General features: G+C 44.9%; 1 protein-coding gene across 2 annotated transcripts in view; it reads right to left on the reverse strand.

The window, feature by feature from the left end:
* The window catches only part of VPS8 (VPS8 subunit of CORVET complex), a 66,691-nt gene that overhangs the window by 15,056 nt on the left and 25,544 nt on the right, over positions 1-26,091 (reverse strand). For both annotated transcript variants that reach the window (XM_030280403.4, XM_030280404.4), the window contains exons 23-40: positions 25,719-25,770; positions 25,423-25,465; positions 24,626-24,698; positions 22,629-22,748; positions 22,006-22,077; positions 19,426-19,545; positions 18,290-18,346; positions 17,837-17,919; positions 16,469-16,553; positions 15,386-15,484; positions 12,362-12,451; positions 11,903-11,949; positions 7,865-8,006; positions 7,167-7,256; positions 6,727-6,769; positions 5,830-5,933; positions 4,957-5,035; positions 3,585-3,667 (exon numbers count right to left, since the gene is read on the reverse strand). In XM_030280403.4, coding sequence (XP_030136263.4) covers positions 3,585-3,667; positions 4,957-5,035; positions 5,830-5,933; positions 6,727-6,769; positions 7,167-7,256; positions 7,865-8,006; positions 11,903-11,949; positions 12,362-12,451; positions 15,386-15,484; positions 16,469-16,553; positions 17,837-17,919; positions 18,290-18,346; positions 19,426-19,545; positions 22,006-22,077; positions 22,629-22,748; positions 24,626-24,698; positions 25,423-25,465; positions 25,719-25,770 — 1,482 coding nt within the window. The remainder of the gene's footprint in view (positions 1-3,584; positions 3,668-4,956; positions 5,036-5,829; positions 5,934-6,726; positions 6,770-7,166; positions 7,257-7,864; positions 8,007-11,902; positions 11,950-12,361; positions 12,452-15,385; positions 15,485-16,468; positions 16,554-17,836; positions 17,920-18,289; positions 18,347-19,425; positions 19,546-22,005; positions 22,078-22,628; positions 22,749-24,625; positions 24,699-25,422; positions 25,466-25,718; positions 25,771-26,091) is intronic.

Genomic DNA, 26,091 nt, shown 5'->3' on the forward strand with positions numbered 1-26,091 from the left:
AGAATCATTCCCTTCCCTCTTTGGGGTCCCTGCTGGTAGCTTTTACATATCTGGCTTCTCCAGTTCTCCATTTTGTAGGAGGCATCAGCTGCATCTGCTTACAAAACACTCATGAAGGATTACAGCTTTGTAAGGGAATTAACACTCAACCTCTCAGCCCTCTTCAGAGAACACTCACATCCTTAATAACATGGAATTTTTCTTAATGCTCAAGAGGATTCCTCTGGTATCTCTCCTAATGCATTTAGTTCAGACTTCCCAGTTAATAAATCCCTCCCCAACACTATAAAGGATGAGCAGGAGCAAATCTATCAACTGTTATTTCATGTGACTTCAGTCAGGTAACACTGAGCCCAGGTGCTGGGACAGGCAGGTGCCACAAGTCTGTGACTTCTCTGGGAAGCTGCAGATCTGCCCCAGCCCTGCAAGGTGCCCCTTGGCCAAACACTTTGGTTGCAAAGCTGACATTTGCATAAGGTATAATCTGTAAGCAGTTAAGCTCAGAAAAGGAAGAAAAACAGTCTGCTAAAATTGGAATACTCTAATTCCTTTTCAGAGGGCAAGATAATCTACCTCAGTTCACTGATGTTATCCACCTTCCAACAAAACCCCCAGTGAATTCCAGGGCAGCTGTGCCACCTCCCAGCCTGCAGCTCCAGCACATATATGCTCTATCATAAACTTTGAGCTCTGCTGAAACAGCATTTGAGGGCCCTGTCAGACAAGCACCACTTGTAATTCTGCATTTCACCAAAATATCTGGAGGGCTTGGGAAAGGCTGCATGCACTCCAGAGCCCAGAAAGGCTGGTTTCAGTATTTCCTTGCGGTCACAGTTAAGGTGGCACATCAGTAACACACCTAAGTGCCTTGCACAGAGCTCAGAGCCAAGACAGAAGGGCTTGGCAACAGGGTTTAGAATTTTGCATGGCTTCAAAGAGGAACTACACAGTTCTGCAAAAGGAACACCCAGCCAGGGCTAACAACACAGGGATCTTCCTTTCTGGGAAAGCACCAGCTGTGCCTGCCATGCTGTGATTCTTCCCTTCAGGGCACTTAAATGGCATTCCCAGATAACCCAAGGAAGCAGATGACTGGAAGGCAAAAACTCCAGTGCTCTCTGCTGCCTAGCTCCAAGGGAGTTTTCTTCCTAATCCCCAGCAGGGCCAGGGTTCAGAATGCCTGAACATTTGAGCTTGGCACTCATGACAAGGCCACAGAGTAAGACCTGCTCATTACCCTCCCAACACCAGCTTCCCAGCTGGATTCCAACCAATGCTCTCCCTAGGGCCAAGCTGTGCATCCAAATAAACTTCACAGAAACTTCCCACAGGCACCCTCTGCAAACCCCTGAGCAGAAGTTTAACAAAATACAGCCACAAACCCACAGGCAGCAGTGAGCTGGTGCAGGGCAGTGCCAGGAACCCAGGAATAAGGGTTGGTGGTAAGGCAGAGTGAATGGAAATGTGGGGGTTAAGGACAAGAGCACAGGGTTCAGTGAAGGGTTTGTCTTGTAACAAAGGACACTGTCCCCACAGGAGGTGCCAAGCACTGAAGGCAGCAGACTGGTGAGACTCAGCACAGGCAAGCCCTCAGAAGAGCCCATCTCCTAATGAGGAGGATAAGAACTTGGGAGAGGCTTAAGTGAGCTTCAGAGGTGAAAATCTTCAGAGGTGAAACCAGCCAGCAATTTCTGAAGGACACAGCTGAGCTGCTGGCATCTGTCAGAGGATCCCCAGGATGCAGTGAGGATCTCACAGCCTCTCTGCTGCCCACAAACAAGCCAGGTAACATCACTCCACACACCTCAGGTGTTTGCAAATACATGGGTGTGAGTGAAATCCACAGAAGAGTAAGTGTTAAGAGGCAAAGTCAACTTAGAGATCCCTTCTATCAACACCACCTCCCCTTCCATAGGATCTTCTATTGTTTTTATGATTTTATTTTTCCTACACCTGTTTTTCAGCTACAAGGTACCAATTACTGCCCCATTTTATGAACTTCTGATACTTTACCTGGAATTCAGTCATTTTCTCTGCATTTTAGGAAGTCGTCATTTTTTTGCTCTAGTTGTTCAAAAAATCTGCCTTTCCAAATCTCTCTTTAGTCAGACTGAATTTGTCAGGCTGTCCAGGGAGGTGGAATGAGCAGGAGCAGTTCCCCCCTGCCTCCAAACCCAGTGACCAGAGCTGCACATGCTGCTCTCAGTGATGCCTGACCCATTTCTCAGTAAAGCACTTCACCTGATGAAGCATCCCCTCAGCCTCCCCAGCAGGGCCATCACACCAACCACTTCCCTCTACAACAGACAAAACATTTCACTCCCCTGCTACCTCCAGGACATCAGTGCCAGCCCCTGGAGAAGGGATTTTCTACTGCTGCTAGAAGAGTCCATCAGAACAGAAATAGAATGAAATATGTGAAGACTGCCATCAACAAGACTCTCCCCTCATCCCAAAGGAGAACAGGATCTTCCTCCTCACTGTCACACCTCCCAGCTGTGTTATCAGTGTGGTCACTGCTTTAACTCCCATCCCATCTTGGCAGACCTCAGCACAACCCAGGGAAGCCTCCCTTCCCTGGCAGCCTCCCATTCACTCACAGCTTCTCCATCCTTTCCTGCCTACATTAAACATCAAACAAAGCCCAACAAGAAATTATACCAAAACCTCAGCTAAAAGTAGACTAAATAAGTTATTGAAGAGCCATTAGGTTTCCTTGACACTTCCTTTGATAAAACCACATTTCATTTGAACACATTTTTTATTCACTCTCTTGCAACACGCTTTGCTATTTTAGGAGTTTGTTCAAAATCCAAGACTGTGTGCAATATTAATATCAAACCAAGAGTTTGTTAGAGGTGTGTGTTCACCCTGTGAAGCTGTAAGCCATTTTCCTCTCTCACTTGGAACAGAAACGCTGAACAGTGTCTCAATCCTTCAACCATTCCACTCCACAACACACAGACAATTTTTCTAATTCCTTTTCTGCATTTTTCAAGGTTTGTTATTAAATCCCAACATCAGCTTTCATCTGTTTTGCAAATTAACAATTTATAGTTGCCTGTGATCACTCAACCCAAGGTCCTGCTTAAGATCAGCTCTTCTGCAAGTTTGCTACTCATTAACTGCATCTCTAAAATAATACTGCACCACCAATAACATTTTGGGCCCAATCATGCTCTTTCTGCAAAGCCTATACACTTTGCTGTAGTGTCTTCACAACTGTCCATCCCAGAGCCTTCACTAAAAGGCTTTCATCAAATTAAGTGCCAAGTTTTGGTAAATTCATTGTGGCTTTGCCCTTGAACCTGCCAAGTTTCATTTCCAAGTAACTGCAACCTCAGAAGTACTATTTAATTTGGTTTGCAGGAATTACTTCAATTACCTTCTCACAGGTCTGTGTGTTCCCACATGTCACCCCAGGTAACTCTATCAGCTTTTACACGTTATGCTTCACCAACAGAATTTTTACTGAAACACTGAACAGACAACTAGCTAATCTCATCTCCAACAACCTGGGAATACCTTCTCCCAGTAACCCAGTGGCACAGCTTGGTGAAACCTCCTTCCCTTCAGGAACTCACCTGGAGAATCCTCTGCAGGATTGAGGGAAGAGCAATAAATGCAGCCATGTTGTTTAGCACTTGCATTGTCAAACTCTTCAAAGCTGGAATGTCAAACAACAGCCACAGCAGTTCATTAGGATTCCAGGAGTAAAGAGAGATCAGTCTTACAGATAGAGTTTTATTTCAGGTCATGGTTTCTGGTTTGAAAATAGCTTTTATATTTTTTTCTCCTGCACGTACTGCACTAAGAACACAGCTTTTTGCAGCATAAAGGGTGCTTACAAGGTTTTGATCCCACAATACCTCTGTATTCCCTTCCACACCCCCCTGCAGTAAATACCCACATTTTCACTTACATGGTAATGCCACCATTCACTTCTCCTGTTGCTACCAAATCCCACTTTGGATCCTTGTCTGTGTTACAGCCCACAAACTCTAAAACTTCCCAGCATTGACCTTTGCATGAAACTTGTTCCTAGATCCTAAATCTTCCCAGCATGGGTCTGGGATGGAGCAAAAGACATTATTCACAGAATCCCAGAGTAGTTTGGGTTGGAAAGGACCTTAAAGCTCATCCAGTCCTATCCCCTGCCACAGGCAGGGACACCTTCCACTACCTCAGGTTGCTCCAAGTCCCATCCAACCTGGCCTTGGACACTTCCAAGGATGGGGCAACCACAGCTGCTCTGGGCAACCTGTGCCAGGACCTCACCTTCCTCACAGAGACAACTTACTTTCCAAAATCCCATCTAACCCAGTTCCCTCAGCCTTTCCTCACAGCAGAACTGCTCCATCCCTCTGATCACCTTGGTGCCTCCTCCACGCTCGTTCCAGCAGCTCCACATTCTTCCCTGCTGGGGAGTGTCAAGACCAAAGCATCTAAGCCCCTTTTTAGCTACTCTTATCTCTCCCACAAAGGCAGGTTGCTGTTCAAGGTGTGCTACTGACTCAGAAGTGGAGTAGAGAATTTAGCTGATATATTCAAGTCCCAATAAATTTATATATGGCAGACAGGTGCAGGCAGAAGTGCACAAAAGGGCTGGGCATGCACAATGACAGTATTACCTCAGGAGTTCCCCAAGCGCTGACTACAACCCACAGAGCCTTTGTACACATTGTGGCTCCTTCAGGGACCATCCTCACTGCAACCAACTTATTAGCACAGGCTGTGGTAGGCTTCTTCTTCCACACAGGACAAAACAAAGCAAATGAAAAAAACCCTATCCACCTGATAGCTGCAGCCTAGCAGACACCCAACCCAAGCTCCTGCCAGTCAGGGAGAAGAATATTTAGGAATGGAGTAACGAAACAACTTCTCTTATATTCCTTCACCAGAGGAGAGGCAGCACACAGCTTTTACTATTTGGGTCACAAATGTCAAAGTACTCACATTCAGAGTGTGGACACTGTGATGAACCAGAGGATTTCTGTGGGGACATCATGGCCTCAAGCAGGGGAAACCAGAGGGCCTGGAATCATGGAATGTGAGGAAAGAACCAGTAAGAACAGGGCAGTGCTAAAAATGAGCTGTGAGCAATGTCAGAGGCCACCAGCCAAGACTCAGTTCCACCATTGCAGGGAAGAAATGGAGCAGGTCAGCTCTCACACTGGGCAGTGCTTGTAAAGAAATTAGAGTTCTTGACTTCCAGCCATGCCACCTCTTCAGGCATGGGATGAACATTCTCTGTTCTGAGTTCAGAAATCATAAAAACTATGCAGAATCTTAGGACTAAAGATGCCTTTGTGTCACTGACATGGGCAAAATGGAAACACTTCCCCTCAGTCCGAGGGGACAGGCAAAGCCAGCTCCTTCTGCAAGAGCTCAAGGCAGCTGCATTGCCTCCCCTCTCAGAGCCCAGACTGACACTCAATTCAGGGGCTGTGAACAGCTCTGCAGCCACAGTGACAGCAGCAGCAGCTTTGTGCCACAGGAAGCTGGCTCAGAGCTCACAGTGCCTCTGCAGTGTCTGACTGACATTTGTGCCCAACTTCCATCTGGAGCTGGAAAGGGGGAAGGCCATGGTCTCATCCTTTCCTCCCTCTGACCTGGACTTTGCTTTGTGCTTCACCCTCATGAGTGAGGATTTCACTCTATGGCTCCAAACCCTGAAGCACCACAGGGAGACCACAAGGAGAGGCACACAGTGACTGCCAGGACATACCAGTACCCAATGGATGTGGAGAGCAAGAGCCACATGAGGTAAAGCCTCAGGAGACACAGAAGCCTTGGTTGATTCTGGTGACACATTTTTGACTACCTTACCTCTCGCTGTTGCTGGTCTAAACTGTGTGAATTCCTCTGGCAAAGAGCAATTGTTTTCATTAAAGTATCTTCAATATTTTCTAGCAAGGAGGGTTCAGATGAGCCTAAGTGTCAGAGGGGGGAAAAAGGAAATTACCATCATAAACTCTATTAGACAAGTTAACTCCCATTAGAAAAATTAACTATCGATCCTTCTGCAAAATAAAATCATGCTGTTCATCTAAAGTCTGCTCAGTACTGTCAGCAACTACATTATAAAGACAAGTTCTGATTTTTGGCACTTCTCCTGAATAGCACAATAAATTGGGCAAGTAAAACATTTAATTTAATCAAATAAGGAAGATCTTAGCTATGGTTTAGGATACAATTAAGTAACAACTATGGGCACTGCATTTAATTAGGTGCCCATGAGTCCTTGGACTAGTGAACAGCACATCTGTGCATACACTCATTTTCTGTGGGCAGAACATTCTTATTTATATATCTGAGAAATTTGCTTTTGAAAAAGCTACTCCCAGCTGTCTCCCATCACTGTTCCCATATAATACCAGCTGAAGCTCAGTAATGAGTTTGAATGGATTCTGACATGGGAAATGTGTTTGGTAAGCCAGTGAGAGGACCAGTCCCAATGGGAAAAGCTGCCAGGGCAGCTAGCCACACACACACACACAAACCATTCCTCACAGTGCTCGAGGTCTCTACCAAGATCAGAACACCAGAGTTAGGGAGTGTCATCCAAGTAGCTGCCACATGAACACAGCGTCACTACAATGCCTAGAATCCTGAAACAAATGGCTAGAAACCTGAAACCATCTCATTATACCAGGTGTCAGACACTTCACATTTTGTGTTGATCTGTCTGTTTTTAATAGAAAATGGAATTTAACTCAGTCTTACTTTCACCATCTTGAATAAGCACCAGCAACTTGCTCTGCAATCGCTGAAACAAAAGAGGACACAGAACAGTCAACTTAGGAGTTTAATCCCAAGAATCCCGATAGAGATGCTTTTCAAAGGTGTGGTTACACAGGTTCACCCCCATTTTCCTCCCCAGCACAACTAACATGGCAAATATGGAAGGGAAAGCAGGAGCTGAAAGATAATTTTTGGCTATGAGAAACAAATTTCAGCATCTAGTATCTTCTAAATGTTTGAAGATTTGTCAGAAAAATATACTCATGTTCTGAGTATGCAGGCAGCTCAATTTATTGGTATCTGACAGGAGGCAAATTCTGTGGATTCTAGTGGAGGAACAAGGACAACATCCAAACTGAGCACAGGTCAGCATGCTGATGGCATGGCAACAATGCCACATTCAAGATTTGGGAGTACTGTACCTCAAGCATAACCAAAAAGGCACCATGGATATCTCCCTTCTTCTCTAGTAAATACGAAGAAGCCTCATGGAGCTGATGTTTTTGGGTTATCTGAGTTGAAAGGAAAAAAAGGTAAACGTGTGTCTGAAGAAAGCTGCCAGTGTTTGTTTATCCACAGACAATGCCAAGCAGCTGGCCAGGGCTGGAGCCTGTGCTCACAGGCACTTTACCCAGCCTGAGCAGCTCTCCTGCATCTCCTTTTGTTTCTCAGCATGCACTATTGCCACCACCAGCACTCAAAAATTACTGGTACAATTTCCATACAGAGAAGGAATAGTTGCTCTCCCAGCACAAGGCAGATTTTGGCAGCGCTGTTTTCCAAAAACCCCAGGCCCGTGATTTTATATACTCCCAACATGATTAATTAGCAGCAACACAGCCACCCTCTACTCTGCAGTTTCTCAGCAGCTTCAGAGCACTAACAGCCCTTTCTTATTAGCCCTGAAACCCAGCTCAGTGTTAGTCTATTTTAAATATATCCACCTGTGCTGCAGAAGAGCAGTTTAGCAGCTCAGAGGGACAGAGTGCTAGAAACAGGCTGGAAGAGCATCCAGGCATTAATCCAAGCCTAAGGTAAAGTGTCTGTACAGCAGTTTAAAGGGGTAGGAGCTGATGTGAATGCACCCCATGGCCCCTGAGATCATACATCTCTTTCCTACCTGGATGGTTTCCTCCAGTCTGCAGTATTCCAGAACTTTGAGCGTCTCCAAAACTTGGTCTGGGCTGTACTGACAGAGCAGCTCGATGAACTGCTCAGTGATACAGGGTGGGAGATGTAGCAGGTCTTGGTTAATGCCTTCTCTGGAATAAAAGGCACAAGAGACTAAAATCAAATTCTAGCCCAGAAATTTGGGTGGGAAGAAGAGTTTCTTATTCAATTGTGCGTTGTCTTTAATCTTTAATACTGAAGTTTAAAAATCTGGTTTTAAGAGGAAAATTATGCTACTTCTACTAGTTACTGGTGCTGGAGGTCTCTCAGCAGCCATTTCATTTGTTCTACAACATATCCTCCTGATGCCTCAGTACAAATTAAATTCTCAAAGACCCCTGTGAAGAAAGAGACCAGCACAGACCCATCTCAAGCAACTCCATGGCAAAGAGGCATAAAGAATTAGCCTCATTTCCTCAATGAAACCTTATGGTCTGAGTGCTCTGGTCAGACCCTGATTATGTATGTCCTACAGACATGCTCTGCATGTGTTGCTTTTGTTTATTGCTCCTGAAATTCTTCTTTGACTTCCTTTAACACATTTTAATGTTTCATCCCTTTGATCTACCTCACTGAGAAAGGAACTCGTACTTCTTTTAGAGAAATATCGCCATTTTCCAATCCATGGACTCATTATTAAGCAAACTCTTCATGTGCAGAAACAGAAGAGAGAACAGAATTGTGAGCAGTGCCCGTGTCCCTTTGTCGTGACAGTTTCCTACTGATCTTGGTTTTAAAAAGAGCAACGTGAAGGAGACTTCAGAGTGAGGAGGGAAAGGATGATGCTTTCCTGGAGCCAGACACAGCACCTGCAACCCTTAAATGAACAGCAGCTCTCTGCTACTGCATGTTACACTTCCCATGGCAGTTCCAGGACTGGTGCATTGCACAAAGAAACAGTGAAAGTTTATCCTGGCTAAAAACAAGGGTTTCTGCTGAAGCTCCTTCTAGGAAAGAAAATAGATCAGGGTGTGTATATTGAGTTTTATTGCCTTTCTGAACACAAATTCCTAAGCAGGAGAGAAGACCTGTTAGTGTGCAAATCCTATAGCCATGGGATGGAGAAAGTCTGATATCCAGTACCCTCTATTTCCTGGGAGTTACAAAAGGCATATTACCATCCAAGAAAGGCCAGGAGAATGCTGTGGCTTGAGCAAGCCAAGAGAGCAGCTTACTGTGATTACAATGATGATAAATGCAACATGCCCAGAAACAAAAGCCCACCCATGCACTGATCACAGGGTGCAAAGTATGAGCACAACTTCACAAAAACTGTGCCCAAACTCTTTTGTTCTTACTGCAAAGAGTGGACCTTGAAGGACCAAACATGAACCCTCAATTCTGCATTCACCATCCACTCCTCCCACAACAAACACCCTGTAAACTCCACCAGTGCCTGCAAGAGAGTGAGTGCTGTCCTCTTTCTATGGGTAGACTAAAATAAAATACTATCTAAAATGATCTTGTCTGCCAAGATAGGAAAAATGGCAAGTCGGGCACCTATAGCATGAGAACAAACTTAAGTCTGGAAATAACTCTGGCACCAAGTATTCATGAGCTCATGAGCAAGCTCACTCTTCTCTCAGCAATTTATTTCATCAAGAAATGTAGAGAATAGACAATGGAAAGAAAGCTGGATTTTGCTAATTTCTAAAACTAACTGACAATCCTGAGACTTGCAGGTCCTCTTCAGCTACATGGGATCCTTTTCACTCCAATATAACCATATCCAATGTCTCCCCTGCCATACTCTTTCCAAAAAGCAAGAGAGAAGCACTGGTTTCTCACAAAACCTGGCACAAGGGAGCCCTGCAAGTGTCTCAGGCAGCTGGACACAGAGGACAGCCCTTGGGACAAACACTCATGGTTTAGGAGTCTGTTACTACATTTATAAACCCAGAACACTGAGTTGCTAAATAAGTTAATATTGTTGGTATAATACATAAGCACAAATGCCAACAGACAATGCTTCACTATTTTCCTCTATAAAAAACCCAACAAACTCCAGAGTTTAAAATGAAATGTAGCAAAGACTGTGATTAATGAGCTGAGCAATCCCTACTACATTCTCTGTTTCCTGGGGCTGCTTTATGCTACAAACATTCAGACATTTGGTTTTAATTTCCCCAGGCAATTCCTGTTAACCCTGTTTCCTCCCTTCCCCCTTCCACCTCCTTAAAAATAAATCTCTAGCTAAATTAAATGGGCCAAATTAATCCCTAATGCAATTCCACCAACTCGGATAGTTAGACCAGCATGATGAGTCTTGTCCCCATATGATCAAGCTATCATTTGTATTTGAGACTTAAAAAGCTCATTTACTGCTCTAAGAATCTTTATTTCAACAAAAATTTTGCTTCACAAAAACACATAAACATTTAGATTGGATGAAAAGAAAAAGATGTTGCAGAAGAGCCTAATCACTATTTTATGTATAACTATACTACAAAGTGTAGGTGCATCTGCAGTTAGATCTACAGAGCAAGATTTCATCTCCTTCCCTGCCTCTCCCAGGATACAGTTCAGCTCCTTTCAATAGGTCTTAGAAGAAAACAACTTCACAGTTGTTTTTTCCTGAGAACAGACCTCAGGATCTGAGTGTTATTAAGAAAAAGCCACGTGGCCTAATGCACTATGTGGAACAGCATCCTTGAGGGAAAAGCTGAGAGCTGTGGGGAGATCAGATGCACAACGTTGTTTCCCATTGCTGGTTTGAACACACCACGTGTTGCCCGTGATCAGAAGGTAACTACAGAAGAAATGGGTCTATTTAGCGCTAATTATGGTAGAGTGAAATTAGATGTTTATTACTCAGAGATTATGGGAGGCACTCTGTGCAGAAGATTAGAATCCAGGTTAATTACTACCTTCACTGGGTGCAAGTAATACCACAGCATAAACAAAGTCCTATTTAACATCCAGCTGGGTTTCATTTCTGCTTAACTATTTTTTTTTCCAATTAATCATTGATTAATTAATAATCTGATTTCTTTCCTATAAAACCCAACTAAGGTATTTTTTTATTTTGTTTTGATCCTGGAGAAAACAGGAGACGTGGAAATTAACATCTTCCACACAAAGATGTCTGTAAAACTCAGAAAAGAACAAAATGTATGTTTGGGGGTTTGGCTTGGTTGGTTTTTTCCATTCATATACACGCTAACAAAATCTAAGAAGTGATTGATTATTTCCAGGCTCTATCTTCCAAAGCATGCTTTTTATTCCATGTCAACAAAAACTGAAACATTGACACTTGGATTTAGATAATATTGCCCTTTCCTACTCCCCCTCTTCATTAAGTACAATTAATTTGTAATTAATTGACAAACCAAGATCTCTTCCCTCAGCTGCATTAACAATTGCTTGAAAGCAACTGGAGCTGTGGATATATAAATGTCTTGTAGCATTTGATACCGATTTAACGGAAAGAGAACCCTCAGTGCTGAAGCACTGAAAGAACAGGCATAGATGGGGCAAGCAAGTAATTAAAAAGAGGAGCTTGCAGTGAAATATGGCAGCAGTTCTGAAACAAGAGAGAAATTAAAAATGTCAGCTGACCAAAATGCTCTTCTGTTTATGTTAAACTCGGGCACCTCAATCAAGTAACCAAAGCGGGGGCTAGGAAAAGAAGATGCCATTGATGAGAAGAGAAATGAGTGCTCCAGCCCCAGGGTAACCATTCCACAGCCCTCTGGAGCAGCTGGAGCAGCAGTGCCCAAGCTGCCCACTACATGCCAGAGGCTGCACATTCCATGCACTAGAGCCCACAGCACCTCCCAGGCAGGGAGCTGGCAGGGACTCCCCTGAAGGATGCCCCCCACAATGCTTCTTTTGGCTGTTCTCCTCAGCTTGGGGCACCCTGAGGAGCAGGTCACCTGTCCTAAGCCAGACCTCAGCCATAGGCTGGCTACTGATGCACTGGTTTGAAGAACTGATTTGAATCCATGTCTTCACACTGCAGTGTGTGAACAGTCAACTTTCTACATACCTTGGATCAAGGAGACTCCTCAGGAACTGGAAGAGCAAGAACCGGTCCTGTACAACAGGAGGAGACACAGTATTGTTATTTTAAATAAATTACTGTACAACAGTAATCCTTGAACTATATCCACTGAAGAAAACACAGGTCCCAGCTGCTGCCTGCTGAAGGAGCTGCTTTAGGCATGTCAACAGCTGACAACAGCTCTGCTCTGGGACTCCAAGCCATACTGAACCCCAACTAAAAGCTGCAACCAGCAGCTCTGAGCTTATACATTTTTATGGCCAGAACTCTACAAATAGGCCAAATAATTGAGATGTAGCAACTTCTATCAGTGAGTAGCTATAGCCTATTTTTCTTCTGTTTCTGACACAGCCATAACTCAACATGACTCTTAGCAATCATTTCCTACAGGAATGACATCCCTACTGTACAGAAGGCCCAAACTAATGGAGTTTGACACTTCACCTGCAGGTTGGAGATGATGCTCTCGAGCTGCTCGCTGAAGTGAATGGCTGCCAGGTCAGCTGCTTTACCTGGGCTCAGCACCAGCAGCTCCTTTTGGGGGGGAAACACAAGCAAATTAATTCCTTTTGACTTCACAGGCAATATAATTATGCAGCACCACTGAGCCCATCCATGCTATAAGTGCACCTTTGCTGAGATGCAAGTGTAAGATAACAAATACCATTGCACATAGAGAGATGTAGAAAAATCAAGGGTAGTTGGTAAAAAAGGATTTTTGAAAGCTGATGTTTTTGCTACACACAAGGCCTTGAAGAACACAAAACTACTCACACCAAGAACCCACCTCAGTCCTAAGGAGAGAAGTTATTAATCAAATTTTCTGACAACTGCCTTTACCCCCTGCCAACAAGACATTCCCAGTGCCAACTGTGAGCCAGCAGGAAAGGGGAAACAACCAACCTGTGGGAATTTCTCAGTCCAATGGAAATAGTATTTAATTGGCTTGAACTGAATCAAACTAAAAGGTTTAAAGGCAAGTTTTCTCTAACTGTTCACCATAACGGATACCTGTCCAGACATGAAAAAGAAATTTCTTTATTGTAATACAAGGAAACAAGAATCATTTAGATGCCTGTGGGTTTGCTTTCTGTCAAACTTGAACTAAAAGTCTTCATATCATGGAAGTTTACACAACCTGCAATGTCAGCTTTTTGCTTCTATCTAACCCTTCCAAATGCATCCACACTTCTAAATAAATGAAAAGCAACTGCTGCAAAACAACACTGTGCCCTGGTAACCCTTCCCAAAGGCCCTTGCTGAACCTAAAAACAAGAAAACATTTATTTACTGAACAAAATCAACTCTCACAGCAGTAAAGAAAGAAAATTTTCAGAAACATACATCTGGAAAAAAACCCAAACTGAAGAAGTTCCTTAGCAGTAGTTTGGCCTCCACTGAATAAAGCTAATGCCAGCAACAGACTGGGGCAAAGGGAAGCAAGGAAGAGCCTGATCATTCCATGAGCTCTTTAGGAAGAGCTGTTACAGATGATGCCTTTGGTGAAGTTTCCAGAGGAAAATCTGCCTGCTCCATAAGAAGCTCTGCAGTGTTTGGCCCCACAGCTTTACTGCACAAGCTCAGCCCCTCACTGTATCCCCATGGCTCTTTCACCCCACAAACCCAGGCAGTCCAAAGCACCCAGGAGGTCTCTAAGCACAGCAGTGCAGAGGGACACAAAAGATGCAGTGGGACTGCCCTAATCTAATTCTCTCTCTGGACAAACCCTCCCTGGGAGTCTCCAGGACTGCCAGGCTGGAGAAGGCTGGCCCGATCTCCCTGTCTGGAACCAGTGCAACCTTCAGAGCCCATCCCCCAGCAAAACATTTGGTGCTTGGGTTTCTATCCTCTCCCAGGTCTGAAGAACCTGCAAACATGGCACTCCTTAGATAGCCCTTGAGGGGACAGAACTGACACAAGGCATGTGGGTATGAGAGTGGAAGAGGACCCTTGTGTGACTGAAAAGGACGGAATTTATTTTTTAAAGATAAACATCAACAAACAACAGCTGTGGGATGATGAGAAAAATGAAAAGTGGCACTGATCACAAACTCTACTTTCTGCCATACAATCACCAGGAAATCCTCTCCAGACACTGTAAGTTTTGTCTGAAGATGCTGATTTGCTGCATTCATACCTCAGCAAATGACAGTTGTCCTAAGAGCTGAAATCACAGCTTCACCCCAGCAAAGTAAAGTATTATTTATTGTTCCAAGTCTTTTGAATGTCTGAGAGCAGGATTAACACAATGGAAAAGGACAAAAGCCCACAGCAGCCATCAGGCTGCTAATCCATCTGGTTTACCAATCCTGGGAAACAGAAGATGTCAAAAAGAATCGGGAAGCTATCTTGGTGACAGCACCTAAGAAAGGTGACCCACAGAGCTCATCACCTGCCCAGCAGCTCTCTGGGGGACCAGGGATGCAGCAGAAGAAGGAAGCAGACACAAGAAGCAGCACAGCAGCTCCAGCCTGCCCAGCCTGGATCCCCAGTTGCTCTGATGAGTTGCAATGAGTCAGACCTGCTCAGACCCAGCACAACCATCCCCACCAGTCCCACAGCTCTGCCAGTGCCTCTAGAGAGGGGCTCTGAGCTCAGTGAGCCACTGTCAGGCAGCAGCATTCACAGGGTTTCTTTGTGCATTACCTTTTGAATCACTCTCCCTCTTGGTCCATTTTCTCATTAGTCATGCACTACTTGCAGATGCTGGTAGAAACTAAAAGTACTCTGGATGTGCCCATTAGCTCTTTGCCTGCCTCACAGGATACAGATTCTGTGGTCATTTTCTGCTAAGGAGTGTTGTCTGCAAGGCTTGTTTTACAGAATTATTTTCCTGGCTTATCTCCAGATCACCCTGGTGGGGACTGACAGTACTTTACAGGAGCTAGAAATATTACAGATTCCTCACACCTACTGACTGGACAATCATTTCAGACATCTTCATTCCATGAAGCCAACAGAGACTGAAGACATGGGGAAAATTATTAGTTGGAGAAGTCTAACAGCAGCCTGTGTCTTACACAGAAATCATGACCCCATCATCCCCCAGGTTAGCAGTGCCAGGGCACCAGGGCTGAATGCACTTCTCAGTGTGAGGAATCAGGATGAGGAGTTGGATCCCACAGCCTGTGAGGTCAGTAATGTCCATATCCTGCCCTGCTGCACAGTCAGGAGATGGAACACTTGCTAATGGATCCCTCTCCTGCTCCACAGCACTCACTACCCATCAATCCCTGAGAAAGCACCATTATCCAAAGAGCAGCACTTGAAGCCAGGAAGCCAAGGAAGCCAGGCTGAATCTGAGAGAGGCACTTACACTAATGTGTGAGAGCTCTGAGCTCACGGCAGAGCTGTCTCAACAGCTGTGACTCAGCACCGGGCACTTGTGCTTCTGCAAAAGCACCCAGCAGATCCCAGAGCCATTAGCAGGAGCTGAGGGAGTGTGGCTGCAGGATGTACTGTACCTACCTCTATATGGTCCAAAGCTTTCTGCCACACCAGCTGCTTCTCCTCAGCACTGTAGCCAGGCATGGACAGAATGTTGTGGATGTAGTTGAAAACTTCTTCCTGTAAGGCACAAACCCATAAATGCCGCAGTGTGATCTGCAGCACCACTGACAGTACTGGCTTTTGGAAAGCAGAGTGTTTCCAGCAGCCTTGGCATGACCTCAGGGCTAGTCTTCCCCAAGTAGGTCAGGATGAGCTATCTAGAGGGAGGCTGTATGTCCCTAAAGAGTTCCTGAAGGAAAAGATAGCCGAGGGGAACCTGGTGCTAATGTGTTAAGCACTGAGGTCAAAGAGAATTGTTCTTCCCCTACTAGAAATGTCTCCCTCTTGCCCACAGGGAAAAAGGACAGGACATCACATGAGCTAGGAGCACAGGCAGGGAGAACACTCTGCCAGAGGGTAGCTCAGTTTCCCCAGCTCCTGAGCTCCTCCCTGACACTGGCCTCTCCTCCAGGCTTTCCTGCACTGTCTCCAGCTCAGGTGCCCTCCTGTTGTCAAGGTTTTCAACCACCTCACTATCACAACCTCCTCTTCTGACTCCTTCACCTACACAATGTTCAGCATTGTGAGTTTATAAAGACCTGGTGAGGTCACATTTGCCAGACTCTCGTCCCAACTTCTGTTGGTGGTAGAGAAGGGAATAACTCAAAAACTGTGGCAGGTATACATGCTGAAGGTAATGGCAGAGAGATAATAAGGACAGAGAGACTGTGTCCAGGGGAAAAAATGGGGGGACCAACAGCAGAAACAAAAAAGTACTGCAGTTAGCCACATCTGCAGTAAATCCCACCTTGCACTCAGGCTTGATGTACTAGCACTACATTTAAAAATAAAAGAAAACTCTTAAAAAGAAACTTTAAAAAAAAATCAGCTCCTCTCCAATACACAAACAGCTTTGACTACAACTAAGAAACCTGAACTGTTATGGGCATTTTTAAGGTAATTATGCTAGAAGAGCAAGGCAGCTGTGCCCAGTCACTGTGGCCAGCAGGACAGGCTGCATGGCCACAAAGCAGAAAGGTCAGGAGCACCAGAGTTACTCACCTTCCTCAGGGGATCCCGCAGGTAACAGCCGATGATTTTGTCATAGCGAAGCTGCCGTTCATACATGAACTCACAAATCTGATAGCTGAAAGAAAGGGAAACTTCCCACGTCAGGAAAAGCACTCAGCTGAGCCAGCACAAGAGAGAGGCAGCATTTGGAAGTGTCTTACAGTGGGGTTTTCAGCATACAGGCTGGGTGGCTCCAGTGTGCTGGAGTGCCATTTGTACTAGCCTCAGGCCAACCTCAACCCATCAGGGTTGCCCAGCAAGCTCCCTCATCTGGGAAATTATCACACAGAACAGAGAAAAGGAATTACTAAGGGGAGGGGCAAGGGACAGAGGATAACAACTCTTAATGAAATCGGGTCTCATAGGTTCTGCTGTCAGAGAGGATCTTCTTTGTTTCCACAACACTCTGCTCTAAGCTAGGTCAATCCACTACACTTAATCTGAAGAAATTCACTGAACATGACTCAACAATGTGTTATGACACAGCTTCCTACCTTCACATTTTAATAAACATCTTCAATATTTTGAGACTTTACATAAAATCAGATGTAACTGAGCCAAACCAAATCAGGAGTCTGATAATTAATATTACACTATAGCTCTTTCACCTCTGGAAGTGGCTGAGCTAGGGGGCCTGGCTGTCAAATTCTCTGAAGCAAGGAGAAAAAATGTGTTTATTGAATCTGAAAAATTTGATTTAGTTACTCCTTCTAGGACACACAGGAGAACAGGCATGGCACACTCCACACTGTTCTCCCTCTGATCCTTTGTAGCATAGTGGATTCATTCATATAACACCGAAACTCACAGCCTGGATGAAGATGTCCTCCCTGGCTGGCTCTGCTCTGGCATGACAGACTCCTTCTGGAATCATAAAGCATCTAAAGGAGATGCTGGAAATTTTCAGCCTTTCCAGACACTGTTTTTGTCTCTCCTACTCAATTCTAAAATGAGTACCATGGGGGTGGCTCCAGACCCCTTCATGCTTTTAAATCCACCTGTGGGTCTCACCCCAGCCAGGCATCTACATCTGCCAAGGGTAGAGCACTCCAATATATAACTGTACCTCTGAATACAGCCTGGGCTCTAGGATAGGAATGTCAAAACCCATCAAGTCCCACAGGGTTTCTTCTGAAGGGTTTCCACAACTCTACCCCTTCTTTTCTTAACAATGCTTTCTCTGAGAGCACCCAGGAAAGAAAGTCTGGGACTAAATGTGAGCATATTAAATGAAGCATGATGTGAATGCACAGGGAAAATAACCCCAAACACAAAGTAGAAACAAGAAAAGTGGAGCCAATAAGAGATCTGTGGAAGAGATTTAAAGGTAGTTTTTATATATTGTGTCCAGCAACTCACAACTCAGCCTTCTCTGCCATTTGGATAAGGCGGCTCTCTTCAAACTGCACGATCCCTCCTGCCTGGAGCAGCTCTAAAAGGACCTGCAGAGATTGAACACCAGTTATTTACAGGGCAGCAACAGCAGCTGAACACTCAATGCCACTACAAGTACACGGCTCCTGCTCTAAACATCGTAAGAACACAAGCCTGTCTTCATTGATTTGTTAATCAACAGTCCTTTAACTAGGAAGGTCACGAGCTTATGAAAACTTGCCTGCCTCTGGTTCTTGCTCCTGCAAGCAATGCTGGGGTGGGACCCTTCCCTCCTGCTGTGCCCAGCACTGCCCAATATTCCCATGCCCATGTCTTTGGCATGTGACCCAAAGCCCATACTCACTGCCAAGGCCAAATTCTGCTCCAGAGTCTGGCCTTGCCTGGTGCTCCAAGGAGCATTCCCTGGAAGGCTCTTACCTGCTGCCTCTCGGAATGCCGGGAGTCGTCATCCGGACTGCACAGGAACTCCAGCACCTGTGCCAGGGTAGAGGTTGGTGTGAGCCAGGCCTGGCTGGCACAGCTGGGAGCACAAACTGACCACACACCCTGAGCACCAGCAGTGGCAACAGCAAACCACCACACAAGAGGGCCATCTGAATGTACCTGGAACCAAACTGGGAATACTGGAATGGCAGAGAATTGCTGAAAGACTCCTGAGAGGGAAACACAGGACTCTGCACAAGGATCTAGAACCAAACTTTAGGGAACCCAGGGAATATAGAAGAACTCAGGGAACTCCAAGTTTCTGCTTCAGGCTACACACCAAAGAGCTGGCCTCACTACACTGACCCACTCTCCTGGACTGTGCCATCTCATCAGAAAAACAGGAAATTACATAATTCATAACATTTAATATATGTGGAATGAAAGTGTTTAATCCAAATCTGTTTAGCCTCCACACAGTTCTTCAGAGTTAAGTTAGGACCAAGGACACACATATTCTAATTCATTTTTATCAGTGCACATACATCCCTACTGTCATCACAGCAACACTACTGTAGCCAGTGAAGCCTCCTCCTCAGTCCCAGGAATTTAAGTCCCAGGGACTTAAGCTGGGGTACAAAGTTAACTCACGCAAGCTTTGGGCATGCATTGATGCAAATGTCTTTCTCCAACAGCAGAGAGGTAGTGGCCACCTGAACTAAAAATTACCCATTACATTTATGTGCTCTATAAGCTCACTAATGTCATCTTAGTTGACACCCATATGCCAGCCTGGCTTGGGTTGGAAGGGACCTTAAAGATCATCCAGTTCCACCCCTCTGCCATGGGCAGGGACACCTTCCACTAGACCAGATTGCTCACAGGTTCATCCAGCCTGGCCTTGAACACTTCCTAGGATGTGATGCAGTTCCAGCCAAGCTGAAACACTGTATTGTGCTTCCATGGTCTGTCTTACTCTGCTCCTGGGAAACCACAGCAAGAGCCCAGCAAGATGCCACCTGGTTATAATGCACCAGTACCTCCAGACCTGCTCCAGTCTACAGCACTGGCCATGCTTTCTGCAGTGGTGCATCCTGCTTGGAATGTCACACACACTCAGGAATACTTGCCTGGTCAAACAGTGTCCTGTTGACAAACAAGGTGTTGTTGGGCTTGGCGAGCTGCCGGGCAAGGAAGGTAAAGAGACAGCCAACCTGCGATGGGGTGAAGTCGGAATTCTCCACCATGACCTGAGAAATGTTGGAGACAAAAGGGAAAAATAAACCCACAAGGAATTGATTCTGCAGCTGTCTTTAGGAAAGTTAACTGGGACAAGAAGAAATCCCTGTGAGCCACTGTGTCTCCTACCCCAGACACCTCTTGGTGTTAGTCCATCCTGAAGGTCAAACACAAGTTCCCTTCCCCAGCAGTCAGCTGTGTCACCTGAAGACACAGGCAGCGGGTGTGTCCTTGCTAAAGCACTTCTGTCCCAAAGCTGAAGAGGTTCCACCTCTCTTCCCTCTATTCAAGGGAAGAATTCTTGCATGTCCCTGGTTTTCAGGTGTGAAGAGGCTCCAAACCCACATTTATCTCTGCCTCTGTAGCCTGTGCTGATCACGGGACATGGAATAGCTTCTGAGCAGAAAAATGTTGTCACACGGTTAAAGTATAATTATTATAGAAGAAAACAATCCCAAACACCTCATTTCAAGCCTCATTTCACTACTTCAACTGTGGCATGAAAAGAACTACTCTAATAGCTAAGAAACAACTGCAGGTATGGGGAAAAGCTTTTCTCACATTAAGTTAGCATTAGTCTAACATTAGAGAAACTTGTGGTTGTGCTGACTTGAAATTACAGGAAAAAACAATATCTAAGAGTCACTACAAAAGGGATTGGAAACCCAAGAAGTGCTTTTCACCTCTTCTGGTGTAAAAAAAATGAGTCTGATGTGTCCTGACTTGCTGTCTCCTGCTTCAAAAAACCCTAAACCCTAAGTGAAAGTGAAATTCCCCTGTTTGGAGAGTCCCCTCTAAGAGCACGGTGTTTAACTTGGGAGGAAATCCATCACCTGGACAACTCTGTCGGTTAAGATACAAGAACTGCTGTAGCAAAGCCTCGCCATGGAGCAGCTCACAGTTTATCATCTCATTCAGTTGGAGCTGGGGGGAGTCAATTGATTTCTTCAAGTGACCCGAGTTCCAGACCCCAAGAGATGCTAATGGTTTTGTGACACAAGAAAGGCAGGCAGGCCAGACACATTAGAGAATCAAGCAGAGCTCTGCTTTAGACACCAGTTAATGTAATCACTCTTTTTCAGTTTTCATTTTCTGTCTAAAAAGGCTATTTCTTACAGTCTAGTAGAACAGCATTACCTAACACCGTAGGTAGTTTAAAATTATTCACTGAAATATCTCTAGTGTTTTATAAATTTTAGCGCTTTTTTTCACAAACTGGGTTCTTGTCAGTCTATGTGAAGGTGAACGTATTGCGTCTCTGCAATAGAGCAACTTCCCAGAGGTTGCAGACCAGCCACATGGATGATTCATTTGGCAAAGTTTTGATCAGTATTAGCAGAATGTCTGTGTTCACCAAACTATTTCAAAAGCACTGCTATTTCCTAGGTGTTTTCTTTATTGCTGATGACAAATTTGAAAGTTTCAAGAGTTTTAAACTTTTATCTAAAAGGACAGCAGATTCCAGACCAAAGGACTGATAGTTTCTTAACACCACATTGTTTTCCTGAAGGTGCAGTGCTGCAACCCTTCTCAAGCTGCCCTCCTGCTGTTCGTGCCATGACAGGAACACATCCCCAGCAGCTCTGGAACATGGCTGCAGTGTGCCACCTCCTGCTAACAGCAGCTCAGGACACAAACCAGAGGGGCTGAGCCAGCACAGGGCTAAAACAACCCTCAGAGCCACATCCTGCTCGGGCAGGCTCACAAAACCCCTCACAGTGACATTGTCTCAGCCCACTGTAGCAGCACTGCCACCCAAGTCACTCACCATACCCTTGTCTCACCTATCAGTGATGACAGGGACGGGGAAATGCTACTTATGGTATGTTTATACATAAACAGCTTCCAAGTGGAGTCACTCATGATTAATGGTGACAGCTTGGAGGGGAAAGCAAATGGTGCTTGGCAGCGAGAGCTTTTAATGGGAACATCCATTGTTGGGAACAGGGGCTGGGGATGACAAGTGATTTCCAGAGCAGCAAGCTGATAACTGATATTTCTCTTCTCTCTTAAACTAAAGATAGGCCTGTCATCCTGGAAATGCTGCATCCCAAACATAGCATTTACAGGCACTGGGAGCAGGGATTCAGCAGAAAAGCAGTGGCACCCTGCCAAGCACAGGATACCTGGGACCTTTTTACCAGCTCAGAAGAAATCAGGGAGTAGATTCAATGAGCAGCCGATCAAAATAAGCTTAACGGTGCAGAGATGAGAAATTTTACAGAGCACCACCCCAGTGAAATCACAGGAAAGGAGACCTCTCTGTCAGCATATTTAAAGTGCATGAATCATCACTTCTGAATATCCAACCTACAGCTTTGGCTGAGGTGAATCCATGCTCCTGCCCAGCACTTTCTCAGAGGTGTCAGCCAGGGCAGGACTGGAAACACTTCCTCCAGATTACAGGCTGTACTGCAGAGCACTGCATGCAATCAGTCAGATACAAACAGTTCATTTTTAGGCACACTCACTTTCAGAAGAATGTCCACAATTCTCTGTTGATACTCCACAGCTTGCTTATCATTCTTAAAGTCTTCAAAAGTCTGAAAGAGGCAAAATACTGACATTTTGAGCAGAATCTCTCAAAATAACAGCAAACACAAAGCAGCAGCCACATCGCAAAGCAGACAATGCTGGTTTAAGTCCTTTCTCTGCATATCCCTAAACAGATACTTCCAAGATATAATTTGCTCTTTTGTAACTACCAAAATGGTTTTTACACATTCAGGTGAAAGTAATGGGTCCAAATAGACATAGGAAATTCTAGACATTTGGAAAGTAAAAAAGACATATTTCCATGCAGGAGATAAGAGATAGGCACTAGACAACTCTTTACAAATATATTATTCTGTTTTAATGACAGCCTCTGTTGCCAGAACTTTCACTGTGTAATGTCATGTTCATCACTCTGTATTTAAGGCCACAAAGGACTACTGTGATTCCTTCTGATATCTTACAGAAAAAGCACCAGAAGTGTTCCTGCCCCAAGCCAGGAACTCCTGGTTTAGCTAAATCACAGATTTGTTGACAGAGCCTCACTGATGATGGGAGGACTGGCAGAGCATTTTCCTCTCAGAACGCCAGGCTCTCTTACCAGAGCCAGCACGTTGAGGAATTCCCGCGTGTCAAAGTGCAGCAGGGTCCGAACGTAGGGATACACCTCCTCATCCACAGACCCCTCAGCTGAGTGCAGCCGGATCAGGAACTCAAACACCTGCAAGGACAAGGCAAGCAAAGACAGCAGATTTCCTATGGATTTCAGATAGCTGGGAGCACAAGTGTGTGGGAAAGCAGCACTGTTATCTGCTTTGCACTTAAGCTTTAAAGTCCCTTAGGGGTCCATCAGTTCTTATTTGAGTGATGTTTTCTGTTGCTTGTCAGCCCCTCCTAAGACTCACCAACCAATTTAAGATCAATCAAAATTTAAGATCAAACAAAAATAAAGGCTTATTTATACTTGCAGTCAGAAGCATGTGAAATTCCCTGGCAGCTTTCCTGGAAGCTGTGCAACTCCTCCTTATCCAGGGCACAGCTCCTCTCCTTGTCAGCAGTTCACTTGGGAAGACCCAGTCAATCTGCCCCCTCACTGTGAGGCACAAAGCTTCTGGCACTGCAAAGACTGACTGAGGAGCTTTTCAGCTCTGTCTCCTCCACTGACTTTGTAGTTCATGAAATTTGAGGGCATCTTCCAAAATAAATTCCCTTTACTGAGCCCTGACAGAGGTGTCCAGACCTCTGGAACCAATCCCTGTTGGATTGTACGTCCCAGGGAACCAAGAGGGCAGGGCCAGCTGCAGATGTCTCAGCCAGGCTCACAAAAGATCAGGCTGCCAGCAGAAGGGAGCAGGTGGCTCCAGGCTGGAGCAGCACTCAGGAATATGTGTCAGGTACACACAGGGACAACTGACATGCAAAGTGCTTTCCCAGCCATCCTCTGCAAGTATCACTTTCCCCCATTTACTCTCGTTCTGAGTTCATTTTCTGTCAGCACAGTGGCAGTGAATCCAGCAGGAATTAGCAGCTTGTCTGTCAGATCCACACCTTCCCTGCTGACCTCTGGCAGCTAGGAATGCTTAAGAAAACAAGCCCACCAGACACAAAGGTGTTACTTAAGCCCAGCTCTGGGAACCACCAGGAAGCACAGAAAGGAGAGGCTGAAGGCTCTCCTAGCTCAGGGCTGCTGCTGCTGACTGGGCTCCTGCTTCCCCTCAGAGCCTGAGCAGGGGGCAGCCCAACAACCTTGGGAGAGAGCAACAGCCAGTGCTTGGCCCAGCAAAGTGGAATGGACTGGTTTGCACAGCTGCTGAGGAAAGAGGCTGCAGGAACCCAGAGCTACCACATATATAGAGCTACAAGTTCTGGACTTGGAAAAAAGCCAGACAGGGAAACCACAAACAAAAACCCACCCCACATTCAAAAACCAGCTGTTCCGCTGTACTGCAAAGAAAAAATGCAAAAGCACTTCCTTCTCACTGGAACCCTGACACTTAAATGAAATGCTAAAAGCACAAAAAAATACTTGTTCTAAAACTAGCCAGAAACTTAGGAAGAAGTTTTCTGAGCACAAAAAGCAATGATAAGGAACATCCTGTTTCAAGAAATTGTCAGATTAGTCCAAAAGAGTCAAAAGCCTTCAAGAAACCTACAACCAAGAGCTACTTAGAGACATTTCTCCCCAGGGTTAATCCTGTGTCATTTGCATTTGAAAACAGGGAAGACTCTCCCATATTTGACACATTAAGTTTACAAAGAAGAAACAGCTACACATTTCTGGTAACTCTGTGGTAAAGAGTAAGGCAAAAAACCCAGTCACTGAGAACTCTGTGTTCCTACCCCCCAGTTTACAATTGAAAGAAAAATATTACATTTAAATGTTCAGACTGCAACAACTGTTTGATTTCAGTTGTTAAAAACTAACTTTGTAATTTCAGTTAAAAACTAATTTTGTAATTACAGCAGGAGACACTCATAACACAAAGATACAGTTATCAGACTGGTAATAGTTTGCCCTTGGAAACCCATGAAATAAGACATATTCAGCTTCTTCTAAACACCTCATATAGGAAAGTTGCCTCCCAAGAGATTTCTCACCTGATTTTTCACCAGAGGTACCAGATCTTCAGGAATATCACCCAAAGGATATGCACGGCCTGCCAAGCAGCAGCTACGGAAAAAGTGGGGAAAAGCATTTTAATACACCTGACATTAAAGAGACTGAGAATTGTTCATTTTTTTACTTAATTTTCCCTTAACACAAGGTAAACCAATTTATTTTGTAAATCATGAAACCCAAGAAGCATCCCAGGCAGCACTGCTGTTAATACACAATAAGCCAACGCACTGCATTAATGTACAGTCATTCCACAGCAGGAAAATAATAGGAAAACTCATTATCTCCCCCTTTCTATTTTAGGAAGCTAGAGCAATGCAGAAGTTAACTTCACAATCTTGCATAGATTCCAGAAAGGGGATTCACTAATGTATCCCTCCTGTGCAAGCTCCTGAAAATGACAGGGAACCCAGCAAGGAACAGCTGAGTACAGCGATCCCAAAAGGTGGGGCAGAACACAGCCTGCTACAAAACATGAGGCTACTGAGCCCTTGGTCAAGGAGCTCTGTGTCTCACGCACAACAAAACCTAACTATGAAATTAAAAATGTACATCAGCAGTAATGTGGGCTCTAAGCCTCCAACTTGATCCCTCCTATTCATGCACACCACATGCAACAGGAAGGGATTTTAAATTTAAGTCAGCTGCAGTGAGTACCCATTGCTATTTTACACAATCTCTCAGAACCTGAAGCTCCCAATAAGGTTCTGCAACTACAGCAAGTTTAAAATCTGGTGCCACCACTAGACAACACCTCACACTTTCTGAAAGACCTTACCTTATATACACAAGCAGCTTGTTGCCCATCACCACCTGCTCATCTACAAAACAAAAATTATTCGTCACCCTTTCTTCACCAAGACAAGAGAGAGATGCAGTACTTCTCCCACAAAAACAGAGTTTATCATACAAAGTAGAGCAGCTTTACACACAATACTAGTACACTCTGCTGTTCTCCAAGACCCTTATATTGGGTATGTCTTCCCTTTCGCATCTCTTTGTTGGAAGTGACTAGGGATATTCAAAATATCAATTATCAAAAGTAGAAACCTTAAAAGGGAAAGCATTCTGTACCTGTGAGAGACTTTCCAGCATTCAGTGGAGGAGCAATGACTTTGAACAGCTTCTGTAACAAGAAAAAAGGCAGTGCTCAAGCAGCTGGAAAAGTTCAAAGCAAAGAACCTGTGTGGTTTCAAAACAGAGATCAGTGGGGTGTCTTCCCACAGAAACTCTTTATCACCATGTCTTCTAATTAACAGGCACAGAAGAGTCCAAGGCACAGAAAAAGATGTTTACAGCCAATTTTCTAAAAAACAGCTGTCATTCCATCACTTCTAACCCTAAGCACAGGCCACACTAAAGCAAAGCAATATTTAGCAGTCCCAGAGGTCAGTCAGAGCATAACCCACCAGCCCCACATCCTGCTTCTGTATATCTTGTCACTAAA

The sequence above is a fragment of the Taeniopygia guttata genome, chromosome 9, assembly GCF_048771995.1.
Source record: "Taeniopygia guttata chromosome 9, bTaeGut7.mat, whole genome shotgun sequence".
NCBI lineage: Eukaryota > Metazoa > Chordata > Aves > Passeriformes > Estrildidae > Taeniopygia > Taeniopygia guttata.